This window comes from Papio anubis, chromosome 12, assembly GCF_008728515.1.
Source record: "Papio anubis isolate 15944 chromosome 12, Panubis1.0, whole genome shotgun sequence".
NCBI classification, from domain to species: Eukaryota; Metazoa; Chordata; class Mammalia; order Primates; family Cercopithecidae; genus Papio; species Papio anubis.
In genome coordinates, this window is record NC_044987.1 from 93,523,819 (window position 1) to 93,542,937 (window position 19,119).

General features: G+C 50.5%; 1 protein-coding gene across 1 annotated transcript in view; it reads right to left on the bottom strand.

Annotated features, from left to right (window-relative positions):
- ABTB2 (ankyrin repeat and BTB domain containing 2) overlaps positions 1-19,119 on the bottom strand; it is a 211,927-nt gene that overhangs the window by 39,727 nt on the left and 153,081 nt on the right. The window contains exons 2-3 of the mRNA XM_003910051.3: positions 14,600-14,746; positions 7,428-7,641 (exon numbers count right to left, since the gene is read on the bottom strand). Of these exons, the coding sequence (XP_003910100.2) occupies positions 7,428-7,641; positions 14,600-14,746 (361 nt within the window). The remainder of the gene's footprint in view (positions 1-7,427; positions 7,642-14,599; positions 14,747-19,119) is intronic.

Consider the following 19,119-nt stretch of genomic DNA (forward strand, 5'->3'; position numbering starts at 1 on the left):
AAAAAGAAGAGACTGAGACGCAGAGGGTAAATGACATACCCGAGGCCGCCCAGCTTGTGAGTGGCAGGGCTGGGACTGGAATCCAGGCAGGCTTCAGAGCCTGAGGGCTGACCTCATGTACCATCATGCACCTGAGCTTCCTCCTGCACTGTCCGGTGGGTTTTGCTCATTTGTTTACTTCCATCTTGCTTTTGTCTCCCTCCTCATACTGGAGACTCTTTATCCTTCTCCTAGAGCCCTTCTCCATGGATCCGCAGGAGTCCAGGGAGAAATAGGAGTTAGTAAGTCAAGCACTTAAGACAGTATCTGGGCTGACTCTCCTTTCAGACTCAGCCCGCCTGCACCCGGGTGAAATAAACAGCCATGTTGCTCACACAAAGCCTGTTTCGGGGTCTCTTCACACGGACACGTGAGACATTTGGTGCCGAAGACCCGGGTCAGTGGGACTCCTTTGGGAGACCAGTCCCCTGTCCTCACCCTCACTCCACGAAGAGGTCCACCTACGACCTCGGCCTTGGGTCCTCAGACCAACCAGCCCAAGGAACATCTCACCGATTTTAAATCAGATCTTCTCGGCTTAGCGGCTGAAGACTGACGCTGCCCGATCGCCTCGGAAACCCCCTGGACCATCACGGACGCGGAGCTTCGGGTAACTCTTACAGTGGAGGAAGACAGGAATGTCAGGCCTCTGAGCCCAAACTAAGCCATCATATCCCCAGTGACCTGCACGTGTACATCCAGATGGCCTGAAGCAACTGAAGATCCACAAGTGAAAATAGCTTTAACTGATGACATTCCACCATTGTAATTTGTTTCTGCACCACCCTAACTGATCAATGTGCTTTGTAATCTCCCCCACCCTTAAGAATGTTCTTTGTAATTCTCCCCACCCTTGAGAATGTACTTTGTGAGATCTACCCCCTGCCCACAAAACATTGCTCCTAACTCCACCGCCTATCCCAAAACCTATAAGAACTAATGATAATCCACCACCCTTTGCTGACTCTCTTTTCGGACTCAGTCCGCCTGTACCCAGGTGAAATACACAGCCATGTTGCTCATACACACAAAAAAAGACAGTATCTGTAAATGCATGCTCTATAATGCTTGCTATAACTAGAAGTAGTGGTAATGCTGGTAGTAGCAGTAATCTTAGTAATTATATTATTATTATTAGTCATAGTGGTAGTGGTTAATTAGTAGTAATATCATCAGTAGTAGTGTTAGTAACTGTATTAGTAGTAGTATTACTGACCCAGATAACACTTGAGAATCACATTTTAGGAAATGTCATGCTACCTCAATAAAGAGATCCTGCTCTGAGTGTCAAACATGCCATCTAATGTGTTTACAGCCATTATAATGAGGAGGAGACATCATTCAATAAGCACTTTTTATGTGCCTGGCATTGAGCTAAGTGCTTTACTGTATTATCTCATTTAGCCATAGGAGCCATATTACTATCTTCACCATTTTACTGATGAGGAAACTGAGGCCCAGGAAGATGAGCTGACATGGTCATCCTCCTAGAAGGTAGCCAAGATAACATTTCTGGGATGACCCAAGAGGCTCATGGCACCCTCCATCCCTTGGTCACTATCAGAAGCCCCAGGTGGCATGGTGGCATGCATCTATAGTCCCAGCTACTCAGGAGGCTGAGGTGGGAGGATCACTTGCACCCAGGAGTTCAAGGTTGCAATGAGCCATGACTGCACCACTATATTCCAGCCTGGGTGACAGAGTGAGCCAGTCTCTTAAAGAAAAAAAAAAAAAAAAACCCCAGGTATGTGTTTCCAACAAAGTGGCTGGAACCCAGAGCTCTGACACGTTTGCTGGCTCCAGCTCTTTGAAATTCTGTCTAGCCTGATATGGAACAGGGAAGCCAAGAGCTGGGCCGGACACACATTTATCTTCTGCCAGGATCTCACCTGGACAAGAGCTTCAACCTCTGAGCAGGTCTTGGAAGCCCCAGCAAAAAGAGCTCTATGGAAGTTGGAGAGCAAGATTAGTGTCATATTAGCACCCCGGTCTCATCTCTCCTGAACCTGTCTGGGGGGTGCAGAACTACATATCAGATTTCTCTAGGGCAGACCTTTAAAGGAGCATCAAGCATCTGGACCCTCTGCTGCCCTTATTCTCAGAAGGGTTCAGGCCCCAAGAAGGGAAGTGTGGGAAGGAGGACAAATAAAACCCAGCCAGTCACAAATAGCTGGACCACTGGGGACAGGACCTTCTCAGCCACAAGCTCAGCACTGTGTGTCTTGGCCCACAAGGTCCATCCACTTCTGTGCTCCGTCCTGCACCATGGTGCCCGTGTTCCCTTGCTCTGCTCCTCCTCGTCGCCCGTCTCTCCGGGGTACCTTGCTTCCTCTAGCCACTTGGACTCTGTCTATGCTGCTACCCTGCCTGATAAAAACCATCGTGTTGATAATCATAAGAATAGCTACTCAGTGTGTCCTAGGCCCTGTTCTAAAAGTATGTAGTGGCCAGGTGCAGTGGCTCATGGTTATAATCCCAGTACTTTGGGAGGCCAAGGCAAAGTGTGTGATGGAGCACACCTGTGGTCCCAGCTACTTGGGAGGCTGAAGTGGGAGGATTGCTTGAGTCCAGGATGTCAAGGAGGCAGTGAGCTGAGATTGTGCCACAGCACTCCAGGCTGGGAAACAGAGCGAGACCCTGTTTCCAAGAAAACCCAAAAAATATGTTAACTCATTGGGTCCTCATACCTTACAGATGATTAAGAGCCTTGAAGAGGTTAAATGAGTGGTTGAAGGTTATAAAAAGTGGCAAAGTAGATCTCAAATGCACACCTTTGAATAGCAGGGCCTCCTCAGATGGGGTTATTTTGGCTGGCTACAAAGTCACGATACCAGATGTTTCTAGGCCCAACCCCAGATCAGAACTCTGGGAAGGGTCCCACATGCCTCCTATTTCCGTGTCCTGGATACCAGCAGGCTCCAAACCTTCTGAGTCTGCCTCCCTCCACAGAGGCGGAGACGTGCTGTGCAGGGCTGGGGAGGAGGCGGCAAGGGGCCAGGGCCTGAGGCTTAGCCAGCGGACCGCTCTGTGGACCAGCGGCCCTCTGCCATTCCCTCTCTCTCTGCCTGGCCACTCCTCAAGGGTCTGGCTGCTTTGCTGCTGCTCACAGTAGATGCAGTCTGGAGGGATGCCTGGGGGACCGCAAGCCCTCCAGCAGCCCAGGTTCTGATGCGGAGAAATGGTCACCTCCTGTCGACCTCAGGCCCTCTGCACCTCTGACTGCATGTCTCCCTCTGTCTCCTCTGCTTGATGACGCTGCCTTCCAGCAATTCGCTGGCAGCCGGCGGCCCTCCTGCCTTCCTACGTGTCTGCGTAGTCTTTATCCCTACCGCCCCAGACCTCTCATTCCCCAGGAGGGTGATGGCCAAGGAGGTATACCCTCTGCCAAAGATTCTGTTCCAGCTAGCCCATCCCTCTGCCCTCAGGCACAACCAGCAAGGGCCACGTCTAACCAGATGGTTGTCCATTCTCCTCCAGACCTCAGAGGAAGGAGGCTCCCGATCTCCCTGGGCAACCTGGATCCCTGACAGGAGGCTCTTTCACTTTCTGAGCTTGATCTTGGGTGATGACACACCCTGCAGGGCAGCAGCTGTGACTAATTCTGTGTTTTAGACCCTGCCTTGTGCCTGGCTGGTGCCTGGGATGCAAAGCTGCCAGTGAGAAAGGCACCCTGGGAGGGTGCAGGGAGGCTCCAGCTGCAGAGCTCTCCCAGGATAGCGAGGGGGTGGGGCTGGAGTGGCCCCAGAGAAGGTGGCCCCAAAGGCCAGGGCCCACCCAGCACGCCTCAGAGCTGTAGGATCAGGTCTCGGCAGCCAGCTGGGAAGCCACAGCCTGGCACAGGGAAAGGCAACGGCCTTGAGGAGACAGACCTCAGGTTTGAATCCTGGCCTCGCCACTTATCAGCCAGGTACCCCGCACCCTCTTGTCCTCACTTGTAAAATGGAGGTAATGACAGCGCCAAACTTGCTGATGTTCTTTGGGCGTAGAAGTAGGTAGAAATGGGCTTTAAAGGAAGGGCGTATGTTATCTCACTTTGTCCTACCGGATAGAATTACTTAGCCCCATTTTATAGGTGAGGAGCCTGAGGCACGGAAGGGCCTGTGTGGCTCTGAGCCCAGGCCTCTGCCCCAAAGCCTGTACTGTTTCTTGATGCCCCAGGCTCACTGCAGCAGTGGAAGAAAGGAGGTTAGAGGCTTCTCATTCGCTGCAAAGCTGCCCGCTCGCCACTCTGAGTTCCTGCTGCTGCTGCCCGCTCGCCACTCTGAGTTCCTGCTGCTTCTGCCCCCTCTCCTGCTGTCTCTCCTCCCAGACCAGAGCAGAGAGCTCTGGGGAGGCAGCCTCTTACGGAAAGATATGAAGTCCCCACCGAACACTGCAGAAGCAGCAGGTGGCTTAGCAGGGAACACCACAGTGAGCTCCACACAAAAGAGATGAACACACATCCCTTCCCTTTGTCGGCATGGATGCGGTCAGACATAGCCCCTAATTGAAGGAATCAGGGTACCTTTCTTTAAAGCAGAAATATGAGTACAGACTTGAGTGGTTCCATCAATGCTGTCATGCTGCCAAACCCATGTCACCAAACTGAGCTCCTTCTCCCATGTGTGTAAGGCAGTAGAGGAGGTTACTTAATCCCAAACAAACCCAGGGAGCCACCAATCCCCAAACAGACAGCCTCTACAGCCAGACAACCATGGCCACACTGAAATCAGGGGCTCCGTCCAATTCTGGTTGGGTGAACTCAGTCCCCCAGGCTTCCAGGTGGGACAGAGGATGGGGCTTTAAGAGGATGAAGTAGAGTAAGAGACAGAGATAGACAGACAGTGCACATCCCCAAACTCACAAAAGCAAAGCTCTGTCACTCTGGAACCCTAGCAAACTCCAGCTACTATTTGCATCAGGAGGTTTTCCCCAGAGCTCTGGTGAGGGTATCAGGGTGCTGGGGCCTTGATGGGACATTGGCCCAGCCCAGCCTGCAGTAATGCTGTGAGCTCAGTGCTCCCAGGAAGGATCCCCACAGCCTCCAGGGCCTTCCCTGTCAGTGAGCCAGAGGGCAGCAGATCTGCTCAGCGACAGGAGTCAGGCCACCGGCGAGCCGTCGGGCTGTCGGCTCCCCCAGGTATTTTTAGGGTGTCCTCCTTTCCGTGTCAAAACTTAAAACATTTTGGTTCCTTTTTTTTTCTAATGGGGGTTCCCATTCCCCATGTGTCTGATATTCATTTGAAATGATTCATGGAAAAATATCTTTGCTACCAATTTATTTGTGCTACAGATAGTGTGGTTTTTAAATAAGTGGTTATCTAAACACATGCACGTATGTCTGTTACCATGCAAGCTCAGCTGTTATAACCACATAGAGCTGTGCAACTCAGATCACGAAGAAACCCGGATTCTGTGTGTTAGAGTACTGGGGGCTGGGAACCCTCCTGGGGGAAAGCCACAGCACATGACAAAGATGCCCAAGGGAGCGGGGGAAAGTGCCAGCAGAGGAATGCCTGCCCCTGGGCCTATAGCCATGACAGCCTGAGGGCCCAGCAGTCGGGGCAACAGGCCTGAAGAAGCTCCTGTCCTCTCCTCCCAGTCACCTCTGCATGGGTGGCCCGGCCTCAGCCCAGCACCTTACCAAACAGCAAGCAAGCCTCCTACCTCCTCCTTCCCAGATGTCTTCCTGCCCTTTCCCTTCCCCGCTGACTCCTTCAACCACAGCACTTTTCCGCAAAGCAGGAACAGCTGGGGCTTAGGGCCTGTGCTTTGGCCCCAGCTCAAGCCAAAGGCGTCTTTCAGGATGCCCAGGGCTCCACCTGCAGCCGCCTTTCTGTGTCAGGCCCAGGGTGGCCCTCCTCAGACTTGCATTCGCCCTCCAGCTCCCAGAGAAATAAAACAATGATGACATAAGGATACTAGTACTGATAACAGCAATGGTACTATTTACTGGGGTCCTACTATGCAGGTACTGGGCCACTGCTGTTTTACATTCCTCTTAGGGACAGGAGATACAGTGTAGTGGTTATGAGGAGCACAGCCTGTGTGGTGGGGCCAGTGAGTCTCTCCGTGCCTCCACTTTCTCATGTGTAAAGGAGCTTGAAGAGCACCTCTTTCTTGGTAGTGTGTGGATTAAGTGAGCATCCGCCTGCAAAGTGCTCAGCCCAGTGCCTAGCACATAGTAAACACTCAGTGAATCCACCTTAGTGCCTTTGTTTTCTGGGGCACTGAGGAAGCAGACTGGGCTGTGGAGCCAGCTGTGGACCATAGAGCTGATGAGACTCCACGCCCCCGAAAGACAGCGGGCAGCTGGGCAAGGGGACTGCAGAGCCTCCAGGACTTCCAATATTGAGGTCTCAGATTGTCTCCCTCCAGGTGGGGCACCAAGTCCCATGGGCTCTGCCTTTCCTGGGCCTGACTGTGTGGTGAAATGTGTGCAGATGGGCTTCCCAAACCAAGGGCAAGCCTTTCCCACTTCCTGGACCCTCAAACACAACTCTTGAGCCCACGGACAGACCGTACCTTAAGTGGCCATGCAGTGGCCTCCATGTGAGGCTCATGCCAGCACATACAACGTTTGGGGTAAGTTATAAAAAAGCATATTTTCCAGGTAGAAAATTTCAAAAAGGCAGTCCTCGGAGAAAACTAATTAGAAAAGGTATACTGTCCTCAGGCTGACATGGCCCCACGTGCATCCCCTACTCATGTTCCTCACTGGGTTCCGTTGTGCAGTACACAACCTGCACATCTGTTCTTTGCAGCCCTGTTCCCAGCTAGGAAAGTGTTGGGACCCTCTAGTGAAAGTACCTGACTAGGAGCCCACAGGCGTGGGTCCAGGGGCTATCCAACCACTAACCTGCTGGAGATCAGAGAGCTGCCAGGGTCACGATGGTCTCTTCTGTTAAACAAATGGATGAGGGCAAAACACACCCAAGACCCCTCATAACCATGATGCCAACAATGATCATTTGATCACTTTTGAATGGGATAACCCCATGAAAAGAGGTGACAACTACCAATGGCCAAGGGCCAGTTCCCACCCAGCCCCCATCCTACATGCTTTTTCTCAGAGTACTAACCTTTCTAGGTGGGTGTGACTATCTAATTTTATAACAAGGCAGCTGAATTTCGGAGAGCCCAGTGAGCTCGCACCAGACTGGGCACAGAGGCTGAAGCACAGGTTCCAAGCCTCAGTGGCCCCATGCTGCATCAGCTCAGGGGAAAAAAAAAATCCCACTGCACACCAGTGCAGGCCTTCATCCATCGGAATTCGTGGGCCACCTCCTCACAGGCACAGCATAGCTCCAGGGCCCCTTTCTCGCCCTGTCGGTCAGTCGTCAGTCAGTCGGTCAATGCACGTTTGGGCGCACGTCCCACCAGGTGCTCAGCCCAAGGAGGATCCCTACCGTTCATTGTTCAGGGTCATTCTCGGGGGGTCCAGGTTGGGGTTCTCCATGGACTCCATCTGTGGACACCGCAGGAAGTAGTAGAGCGTGTGGAGGGCGTCGGGGGACCAAGTGATGGGCTGTGGCGGCTGGCGGGCCTGGCGGGCGGGGCTGGCGCCCGGGCACAGGGGGTGGCGCCCCTGCATGTGGTGCATGGCACGGGAGACCAAGTCACCTGGTAGGGGGCAGGGAGGGCAGAGGGGAGGAAGAGAAAAAAGAAGACAAAGTCTGAGTTTACAGCCCGCATTCTTCCAAGGATGCTCCTGGCTGAAGCTCCCTTGCCTTAGTGCGCAATTACTGTTTGCCCTGCAGCCAACAGGTGGAGGTGAAAACTGTCACCCAGATGCACAATAGCAATTTCATTTCCCTTTCATTTCACTCTTGCTGAATTAAATACTTGGCAGGGCCTGTCTCCTCCAGAACTTAGGGTAATGTGGTTTCTTTTTCAACATCTCCACTCTCTCCGCCACCCCCATGGGCCTCTCCCCAGATCTTTGACCGAGGGAATCTCTCTGGGTCTCTTTTCCCAGCCTCTACCAGCCAGGGCCAGGCTCTGTGGCAATTCTCCTGTGCACTGTCTTATACAAAACCCAAAGTATTTCAGCAGAGAAGGTCCCTCTGACTCAGCACCAAATACAACCACCATCATCACCTGTTGAGGACTCATTATGTACAAAGTATGCAATTCCCCAGAAATATGATTTAATTTGATCCTTACAGTGCTAGCAGGTATTATTTCCATTTTACAGATGAAGAACTTGAGGCTTATGGCCGGGCACAGTGTCTCACGCCTGTAATCCCAGCACTTTGGGAGGCCAAGGTGGTCGGATCACTTGAGGTCAGGAGTTCGAGACCAGCCTGGCCAACATAGTGAAACCCTGTTTCTACTTAAAATACAAAAAATAGTCAGGCGTAGTGGCAGGCACCTGTAGCCCCAGCTATTCAGGAGGCTGAGGCAGGAGAATCGCTTTAACCCAGGAGGCGGAGGTGACAGTGAGCAGAGATCGTGCCACTGCACTCCAGTCTGGGTGACAGAGTGAGACTTCATCTCAAAAAAAAAAAAAAAAAAAAAAAAAGGGAACTTAAGGCTTATCTGATAAACATTTCCTGACCCCATGTATTCATTCTCCTGGCCACAGGGACACCTCAGAGCCCGCAGGTTGAGTTAACTAGCCATGGCTGTATGGCTAGAAAATGGTAGCATCTAGACTTGAATTCAGGTCTGTTCGACTCCAAAGTCTATGGACTTCACTATGAGCTGGGCTGCAGCCTGCCCTGCTAGAGTCCGTGGGATCCTTAGGTCCCCATATCCTGTAGTGTGTTTCTACCCAACTCAAGTATTTTCAATATCTCACCAGTCCCAGACAGGAAACGGCTCAACATTGTGTGAGGCCACAATGCTGAGAAAGGATGGGCTGAAGGAGCCCCGGCACCTGCAGGCACCTCCGCTCTAAGAAAAGCGGCTCCTTCGGGGTCAGCTTCAGCCTCACCCCTGGTGATTCCTTAGAGAGAGCCCCTCCACGGGTGGGCACAGCTAACCCTAAGGTGGAAGAAGTGAACAGGTTTTAATTTGGCCAGTGAAGTGTCATGAAATGCATGGCAGAACCAGTTCATTCATGTATTCAATTAACCTTCATGCTGCTTCTGGGAATCTGCTGTTCTGTTCCGTTGTGTCCCAGGGCCCTGCACAGGGTCTGTTACGTACTAGGTGCTCAGCAAATATTTGGAGAATGAAGAATTAACCTTATGCATTCATTTCTTTTTAAAATACAACTTCTGCCGAGGCTTGATTTGAGCTCATTAGCTGCTAAATTCTCCCTTGACAGCTGTGGTGATGGTGTTTGGCTTCTAGGCAGGGACAAATGACACCCCTGGAGTTTGAGATCTCCACCAGGAAAGTCTTCTTTGTCATCCTCCACCACCATCCCTGGTTCCTCACTCCTCCCTGCTCTTGACTGCTCATCCCTACAGTTGCAGTTCAGCTGCCTGGGTGCTCCTGACAAACCCTAGGGCCAAGAGGGCAGTGAGTTGCTGACACCTGGTTTCCATCCCTGTGACCCTGATTTCATTGGTCTGCCGCTGGACCTGGGTATCTCTAGTTTGTAGATGTTCCCTCAGTGATTCTAATGTCCACTCAGGTTTGAAAATCACCAGGTAAACTGATAGCTTGATTCAAGTCAGACACAGGTGGCCTCAAATCAGGGCCTGTTACTGTTCATTCCAGCCCATATTCCCTTAGGCCTGAGAACTCAGGGAGGTTCCCCTGGAGGTCAGCTTCAGCCCTACCCCTGGTGATTCCTTACAGAGAAAGAGAAATTCCTTACTTAGTTATCAGAACCTCAGTTTCCTCATCTGTAAAATGGAAACAATAATATCTACCCTACCGATTTTGAGGGTTCAAAGAAACAATAAATGTAAAGCACTTAACATCATGCTTGGCACAGAGTAAGTACTTGGTAGGGCTGAACATAGCACTGCTATGATTAATGTCTTATTATGATTCTTCCTCTATCCTACAGGCCGCCTCCTGTTCACTCTTCCTTCCAGTACCACTGCCTGCCGTCAAACTCTGCCCCACATTTCCCAGGACAGGAGGAGTCTGCGCCCTGAAATGCCAGATCCCAACCCTGCCCTTGGGCTCCATGGGTGGTTGAAACTGGCATCACAACCACCAGCCAACCCACCTCACAGCAGCCAGTTGTACAGCTACGTTGACTGCTAATAAGTTGAAACCTGGCTCCCGTTTCTCCAGGTCTAAATGTCATAACTTTTGGCAGAACCACAGGACCACAAGGAGGAGAAATCAAAGAGTCTGTGATAGCATCAAAGAGAAACCTTGTTGAAATATCATTTCACAGGCTCGACAAGGTAGAAGTCATTATCTTTAATTAGTTTTATTGTTGTTTTATTGTTATTGGTGGAGGACCCTTTGGCAGTGTACTTCCTGCTTCATGTAGACAAGAAAATCAAGAAAGAAATGGAATCTCCCGTCCAAACAGAAGGAGATAACCCAAAAGTTCAGAAAACCATGAAGGCAGCTGGAGATGGAGGTCACCGGCTTCTTCGATCCAAGCCCTGCTGTGGCCAGTTTCTCTCAGACCAGAAAGACAAATGGCTGCAGAGAACTCTGACCACGACGTCTAAAAACTGACACTGCGTGGCAACCCATTTATGGGCAAAGAAAGCAGCTTGCTTTGAACCTTCTCCTAGGGTGACTTTTGCTTCCTGCCACTTTATATTTTCTAGGCTTTGTGACAGACATGAAAAGATAGACAAAATTTCCTTCAACTTTTTCAGCCACCCTGTAAGGGAGGGTCTTTCTACTCTACAGACAAGGAAGCAAGCTTGCAGGAGTGAAATGACCTGTCCCGGTGCCATAACTAGTCAGTCAGTCAGCCAGGACTTGCACTGGGGTCCCTGCTTCCCAAACGCATGCTCTTGACCATCGCACGGCTGCTACTAAAAGTGTGGTCTGTGAACCGGGACAGGTCCCCAAACTTACTGGTTTGCAGCAAGTTAATTTCAGAAGTGAAGAGTGAATTTTTAAAAACTTACATAGAAATTTGACAGTAATTTTATGTATAGCTAATAAAATAATTTTAAAAATTGGGCTTGCATTTCACCTATCTTATTTCCTTGTTCTAGACATTTATTTTGATTGTACATTATAAAGGTTTCATTCTGCAGCACAGTGTGGGGAATACAATCTCTGGTCCTTCACCATGGCTAGTGTGAGAAGGCCTGATCCAGGCTGGGCTGGTCTCTTGGTTTAAGCACGGTGAGGACTCAGAGCTTCCTCTGAAACTTCCTTGTACTTGAGGATCAGTTGATCCTACACTCAATGAAACCTTAGTCTGAAGCCCAGAAACACCCCCCAGGCAAGGAAAAACAAGTCCTCCCCCACTTGTTAACCATGAAAGACTTGATTAGAGGTGCTAGGTTTCACTCTGGTCCTTCCACCTCTCATTATGAGCCATCAAATAAAAACAGCGGGAGACAGTCTGGAATTCAACACCGTCTTCAAAATAAGGCCTAGAACATCTGGCTCCCTTCAAAAAGAAGTGTTTTGTTTTATTTTGTATTTTCTCCCTTTAAAATTTTTGTGGGTAGAGAGGGACAGAGCAAAAGCACAAGTCCCAAAACTCCCTGTGAAGCTGGATCTCATACAAGAGTGAAACTTCTCACCCTATCTGGCAGGCTGATGTTGGCGAGGCTCAGGGAGTTAATGCATGTAAACCTGGGGAACACTCTGAGGTCCAAGGGGTTCAGTGCCAAGTATCACTAGCCTCATTAAGTTCTTTAGTCTCAGGGAGAAAAACTGCAATATCGGCCTCCACCTCTGTCTCCTCCCTCCTCCACAGCAGGTTAGCAAAAGCCCTGGTTTCAGAGGGAGGAACAGGGCAACCTGGCACATGACACAGCCTGTTCTCTGGTCTGTGAAAAGATGCTGTGAGGAGGTTTCTTCCCTTGGCCCTGAGGAGTGGCTGGGCCAGGATGTGGACCAATCCTAGGCGAGTTTTAGGAGAAAACATTTGGTGGGATAGACTTCATTCCTCCTAACACATGTACATGCATACTCAGGAACTGTTCTCTGTACCAGGTACTGTCCTAAGCAATGAGGATACAGCCGTGGACAAAGGAGATAACGTTTCCAATCTCATGAAGCCGACTCTTCTAGTCAGAGGAGAGAGATGATAAACTGTTCGTAAGTAAATATATAGTACATGTCAGGTGGTGATCAGTGCTTTAATAAAGTCAAAGCCACAAGAGGGAAGACAGTGGAATGACAGCGTGGTACTCATAGAAGGCCTGAATGAGAAGGTGCCATTTGGGCAGAGGCTTGGAAATGTGAAGGACCAATGTATTTGGGTATCACAAGGGGAAAGTGTTGCAGGCAGAGGGAAAGCCAGTGTGAAGGCTCTGGAGTGGGAGGGTCCTTAGCCAGGCGGCCAGGCAGCTGGAGTGCAGTCCACAGAGAAGAGGATGAAGCGATGAAGTCAGATCATATATGGATCCTGGGCCAGAGTGAGGATTTTGGATTTTACCGAGTGAGCCGGGAAGCCATTGTCGGGGGATAGAGGGAATAGATATTGAGCAGATGAGTGACACAACCCAATTTAAGCTTTAAATGGGCAGCTTGGGGCTGGGTGCGATGGCTCATGCCTATAATCCTAGCACTTTGGGAGGCCAAAGCGGGAGAATCACTTGAGGTGAGGAGTTCGAGACCAGCCTGGCCAACGTGGTGAAACCCTGTCTCTACTAAAAATACAAAAATTAGCTGGGCGTGGTGGTGCACACCTATAATCCCGGCTACTAGGGAGGTAGAGGCAGGAGAATCTCTTGAACCTGGAGGCGAAGGTTGCAGTGAGCCAAGATTGCGCCACCACACTCCAGCCTGGGTGACAGAGCGAGACTCCATCTCAAAAACAAAACAAAACAAAATAAATGGTCAGCTTGGGCGTGGTTGGTAGCAGTGGAGTTGGTGAAAGGGGCAAACTAAAACTCAGGATCATTGTAAATGGTAGAGCCAACAGGTCTTGGCCCCTTGGCTGACGGTAATGGCAGAATGATGTCAAGTCCTTCCCTGGGGGAGGCCTCTGAATGCTCCTCCCTTAGGCTGGGCTGGGGTTGTAATGGGCATAGGGCCACCATGAGAAGAGGAAAAGGATCAGCCCCAATCTTGATCTCAGCTGCCCCAAGGAGCCGGTGGCTGGGCTGCTAGTCTTATCTGGGGGCCAACAGCCCTAGACACGTCGAGTCAAGCCCCCAGCTCTGATCCGTGTGACATGGAGAAAATCACTTTTCGTCTCTAAGCCTCAGTTCTCTCATCAGGACATACCTTGCTGAGTTGTTCTGAGGAACAAACGAGACAAAGTGAAGATGGTGCTTCACAATGGTGCCTTGCACACAGAAGGCGCTCACTTAATGTTCAAGTATAAAGTAAAACCAAGGTGCTCTCCAGTGGACTAGGGGCTGTGTCCCTTACTGTTTGCAAGGCACGAGAACTCACCAAAGCATGACTGTCCAAGGGCCCAAGACAGCCCATTGTCCAGGAGACACTTCTCAGGGATGGAGATGAGAAGAACCCATACACCAGAACCCACTTCCTGTGGGGTCCCTCAGGGGACCCAGGCAACAACATCCTGGCCCTGCCTACTGTAATGTCACCAGGAGACAGGGAGTCAGAAATCCTGCTTTCTCTCCCAGCCCTATTGCAGCTCTGCTCTGTGACCTTGAACCAGGCACCTTCATTTCCTGTCTGGGGAGGAGGCAGAAGAATGCAGGGAAGGAGAAAGCCGCGTCCTGAAGAAACAGAGGTTTGCCGTTGCCGTTGATTGTGCAGGGGTCAGAAGATTCGAGGGAATCACAAATGGAGAAGGCCGGAGCAGAGGGAAACTCCAGGGGTGCCCATGCTGTGTGCCGTGACCCCTGCTGTGTCACTGCCCTCCGCTGGGTGATCTCAACAGAGCGAGGGGGAATGAAGGCAGCAGAGGATGTAGTCAGATTTCTCAAATCAAATGGGTAATGAGAGGGGGAGCTCAGGAGCCGGCACGGATTTCACTTCTCCTAACACCCTGGAAGCAGCTGTCAACGGTAAAGAGCCACATCAGGTTCCAAGTGTGTGCCATAGAGCCCTGAGTCCTGGGAGACACCACCCGGCCACACCTGCCTTCAGCCAGAGGCGCTCTGCTGTTATCTTCCTTTTATTATACTGAGGCTTTGGGGGTGCTTTCTTTCGAGAAAAAGCACCAGCTGTGAATTCAGAGCCTGTGGGGCCAGGCAGGTGAAATTAATGAAACAGCCCCCCGACCCATCCCGGGTGAAACCCAGGTCTGTGGCAAAGTGGGGAACACATGCCACCCACTTTGCTGCTACTTAGCTCCTGTGGGTCACTGCTATGCAGGAATGGGGTGCCATGTTGCTAGATCCTTTGTTTTTTAAAGAGAAACCAGAAATCCAGATTTGTGTATTTGCAACCTCTGGCCTAGAAAGATCTAGCTTTCAGGGAAGGCAAGGCGCTTGGAGGAGGAGGAGGAGGCCAGAGCCTAGAGGGCAAGCTCTCCCTGCGTTCCCCCAACCCTGGGGCCTCACTGTTGCTCTACCATCCAGCTAGACACTGAGGCGACACTTACTCAGCTCCGAGATGCTGCCCACGCAGGTGGCCAGGAGGGACTGCTCCAGGGTCCGGAGCTCCAGCTGGGCATAGGCGTCGGCTCGCTCGTCATGGCCCAGGGACCCGCCGTTGTAGGGGCTGAAGTACGCGGGGAGGGAGAGGACACCTATGGGGAAAGAAGGCAGACAGGTCACACTTAGGAAGGAGGGGAAGCTCAGTGGGCCCCAGCCTGCTGCGGGCAGGGCTCAGCCCTGCTCCCCTGCTCTTGACAGAGAGGTTCAGCAGGCAAAATCTCTCTGAGCCTTGAGGAATTGGGAATGTTGACTGTGGACGGTGCTATCAGGGCCAGAATGAGAAGTAGCTCATTCGTAGCTGTGGTTATAAGCATGTGGAGACCATCCTTTCTTGGAGGTACCCAAGAAACTGGCCTGCTTGGGCTCCTGGATCACACAAGCGTTCATTCACTCACTCGCTGAATATTTACAGAGTGCCCGACTCAGCCCAGGTATTGTGCTACACTTAGGGTTCTGGGGTGACAAAGAGACCTGGCTTTGTTTTCATGCAGCTCAGGGATGGCCGAGTCAGATGTAAATGCCCATCCTGACTTCCTGAAGGGCAGTGCCGCCCTGAGTCCTCTCCTTTCCCCATGCTGGGAGCAACCATTTGAAAGGGATGCTGCCTTCTCCACTTCAAGAAGGGGATGTGTCCTAGCCACGGGCCAAGTCCAATTAATGTTTTTCATTAACACTTCAACAGCAGTGGAGCAGAACTGTCAGAATCAATCCCAGAGGGTGACAGCCTGTAAATTTCTCCAACTCACTATGCGGCTTCTTAGAAAGCACCAGAAAAGCGAAATCAGACTGGTTTAAAATTACATGTTGGCTCTTAAGAGCATGTGGCCACAGAGATTCTAGTTGCAGTCAGAACCTAGACAGGGATTCCCAACTTTTGGTAACCACTGTTTCTTTGATGGGCAGATCTTCTTTTTCCAACACTTACCCACAAACCCTTTTTCTTTTTTAAAGAAAAATGTCCACAGGAATTTAATCATTTTTGGATAAAATCTCTGAAAATTCCTTGAGATAACAGGAGAGCACCGGGGTGTGGCCAAGTCTGGGTTAGAAGTCCCTAAACACGTGTGATGTAACAAGGACAACAGCAGCAACAGGTACAGCAGACAGGGCTCTGGAGCCGAAGTTGAGGTTCGTAGTTCTGGCTATCACTTAACCAGTGGTGTGATCTTGGTCAGGTTACTTAGACTCTTCATCAGTTCATCATCTATTAACTAGAGATAACTAGAGTACCTAGCTCACAGGGCTGCCATGAGGATTAACTGAGTAACTGGGGGTCAATGCTTGGACCAATGCCTGGCTCAGAGTACGTGCTCTACCAAGTGCTGTTGCTATTATTTTTACTTTGTGCTGGGAACATAGGCTTCATTTACATTATCTCATTTATTCTTTCAACAACCCTATAAGGGCCAGGTGTGGTGGCTCACGCATGTAATCCCAGCACTTTGGGAGGCTGAGGTGGGTGAATCACTTGAGGTCAGGGTTTGAGACCAGCCTGGCCAACATGAAGAAACCCTGTCTCTACTAAAAATACAAAAATTAGCCAGGTGTGGTGGCAGGCTCCTGTAATCCCAGCTATTCGGGAGGCTGAGGCAGGAACATCGCTAGAACCTGGGAGGCAGAGTTTGTAGTGAGCCAAGATCACACCATTGTACTCCAGCCTGGCAACAGAGTGAGACTGTGTCTCAAAACAAAAAACCAAAAACAAAAAACCCTATGAGATGGGTACTACTGGCTTCCATTTGAGATATTGGGCTATTGCCATTCAGAGACGTTGAATAATTGCTCAGGTAAGCGGTAGAGCTAGGATTCAAATCTGGGATGGACTGGCTCTACAATGCATATACCTAACTCCCGTGTGAGCTCAGAGTCCAGTGAACACACCACTACAACTCACTCGTGGCTGTCCTTATGTGTGGCTGGTGCATATGACAATATGGCTGTATTATTACTGCCCTTTTCACTCATGGACAGCCTCATGCTGAACCCCACGTGTTTCTCTTTCTTGAGCAAATGCACACAGCGGTCTTCCTCCAGCCCAGGGCCTCAGTGTGTTCTCTGACCGTTCTGCAGGTTCAGCTGATGGTCAGTCCTGCCCTCCTAGCTCGACCTTCCCCCGACCCAGCCTCCCCACTCTCCTCCTGGCTGATGTGGTGGAGACTCCCTCTCCATCTCCCTTTGCCTCTCCTGGATGGCAGCGACCCCTCTCATCACATCCAGCGCTGACTTAGCAAAGCACTGCTTCAAAGCACTTCCTCCAAGCTTTGTTTCTGTTGGAGGAGGAGGAAGAGTTCGTGATTGGGCTCTTCCCCGCAGCCCCCTGCCAGGGCCCCAGGCCCTAAAGCAGAAACTCTCGCTGACAGCTGAGTAACCAAACACATTGGGGAGAGCTGGCCATAAGCATTAAAACAAGTAAAACAGAAGGGAAAACCACCCCAACTACAGGCCGAAACCCACCCTGCCGAACAGCTGGGAGAGCCCAGTGCAGGCCTGACTCCTCCTCCTTTCTCTATTATTAATCTACAGAAACAACACTGGAGACATGTGGATCAAATTTACAGAGCTTAGGGTAAGGGAATAGGAAATTCAGCTGATTTGTCAAAGGATTCCCAGAGAGAAATATTATGTCAATGGAGCTAGTAACAGGAGCTGGCAGCTCCATTAATAGTAGTTCCCATTTTCCCAGTCATCACCCACCCAAAGAGGCCTTCACTTAATACCGTGGCAAAAGTAATTAGGAACCTATTATTAATAATAGTAATTGATAGCATCGCAGTTTTTGCCTAGTACCTTTTGCTTTTAAATGCCTTTTTCATAGAGCAATTTGTTCTTCCAGCAAGGGAGGAAGGACAGTTATGATCAGTAACAACCACAGCTGACTTCTATTGAGGGCTTACTATGTGCCAGGCACTTACATGCATTATCTCATTTAACACCCCAGAACCGCAGGAGGTACGATTTCCACCCATCTGACAGCTGAGGAAACTGAGGCCTGAAAAAGTTTAGTGGCTTGTCCAAGGTCACTGAGGGTCAGAAACGGAACGGGGACTAGAGTTGCAATGTCTTCATTCTCAAGCTGCTGAAATAAATGACATTCTAACTTTGCTCGCCTTGTCCTTTCTCGAGCTAGGCAGTGACCAGGATACTGGAGAGGAAAGGGGTTTTGTCTGGGCCTGAGGTTTAAGAGGAGGAAATTCAAAGTAAGACCCAGAAATAGGACTTTCCCTTTCATGGGTCTCCAGACACCGCCTGCCAAGGGTCCCTAGAGGCCTCCCATGAAACTCTACAGACAAAAAGCTGTTGGACTCCCTCTGATCTTCGCAGAATGCAGTTCCACAGCTTGTCTTCCAAATCCGCTCGGTAAGAAAGTCTTCTCTACATCAATTCTAAATTCTCTCTCCCACATCAGCTCATTCCTCCGCACTTCTCATCAGAGATGGAAAATATTTTCTTTACGTTCTTTTAACACCTCGATGTCTTCCTTTCCCCACACAAATTCCCAGCTCTAGGATAACGGGCTCAGGGCAAGATCATTCTAGGGAAAAGGAGTTTAAAAAAAAAAAAAAAGGAAAGGGCATCTATTTTTTTCTATTTAGTAAAACCCTTAGAAAAAAATTCTTCCTTTCTGTCATGATGGAGAAGAAAGCGTGCGGAAACATTTCCCTTTATTCCTTTATTAGAGGGAATAGGGACAATCGCTTTGGAAGCCGGTAAAAGCCATGGAGGGACCCGGAGGGACCCACAGGCACCACCCTGTGCCCATGGCCGTGAGTGAATCTCGGAGGGTGAAGCAGTGAGCATGACTGAGTGATCCTTTGCCTCCCTCTTCTAAAACAGCAGCGTTTCTGCTCAGTGTTCCACTCCAATGGGCTGCGGACTGTCTGAAGCCTCGATGTTTCTCAATCTCTACACAGAGCCCTAATCTTCCATCGCTCGATTTTTCTCTTTCTGGTTGCCCAACTCTTGAATCTCAGACTCATTATCTTGTTCCTCAAGCCTCCACCTCCTCTTCCAACACTCTGAGTACAGCACCGTGGCCACCCGGTTTCCCAAGGAGAGACCTGTGAGTCACCCTAATCAGCTCTCTCCCTTCTCATCCACTTCTCATCAACCACAAGCCTTGCTGCTTTTACCACCAACATATCTCAAAAACCCTCCACTGCCACTACCCCAGTCAGGCCCCCATCTTCCCCTGCCCCCCATCCATCCCCTGCCTCCAGGCTTACCTCACCCCTTACTCTGGTCACCTTGCTCTGGCTCTGTACTCTTCAATGACTCCCTGTCAGCCTCACGAAGAAGTCCAAACTCTTTTGCATATGTAACTATCCTTTAAGAACAGTTAGCATCCTGGCTGGGCGTGGTGGCTCAGGCCTATAATCCCAGCACTTTGGGAGGCAGAGACATGTGAATCACTTGAGGCCAGGAGTTTGAGACCTGCCTGGCCATCAAGATGAAACACCATCTCTAC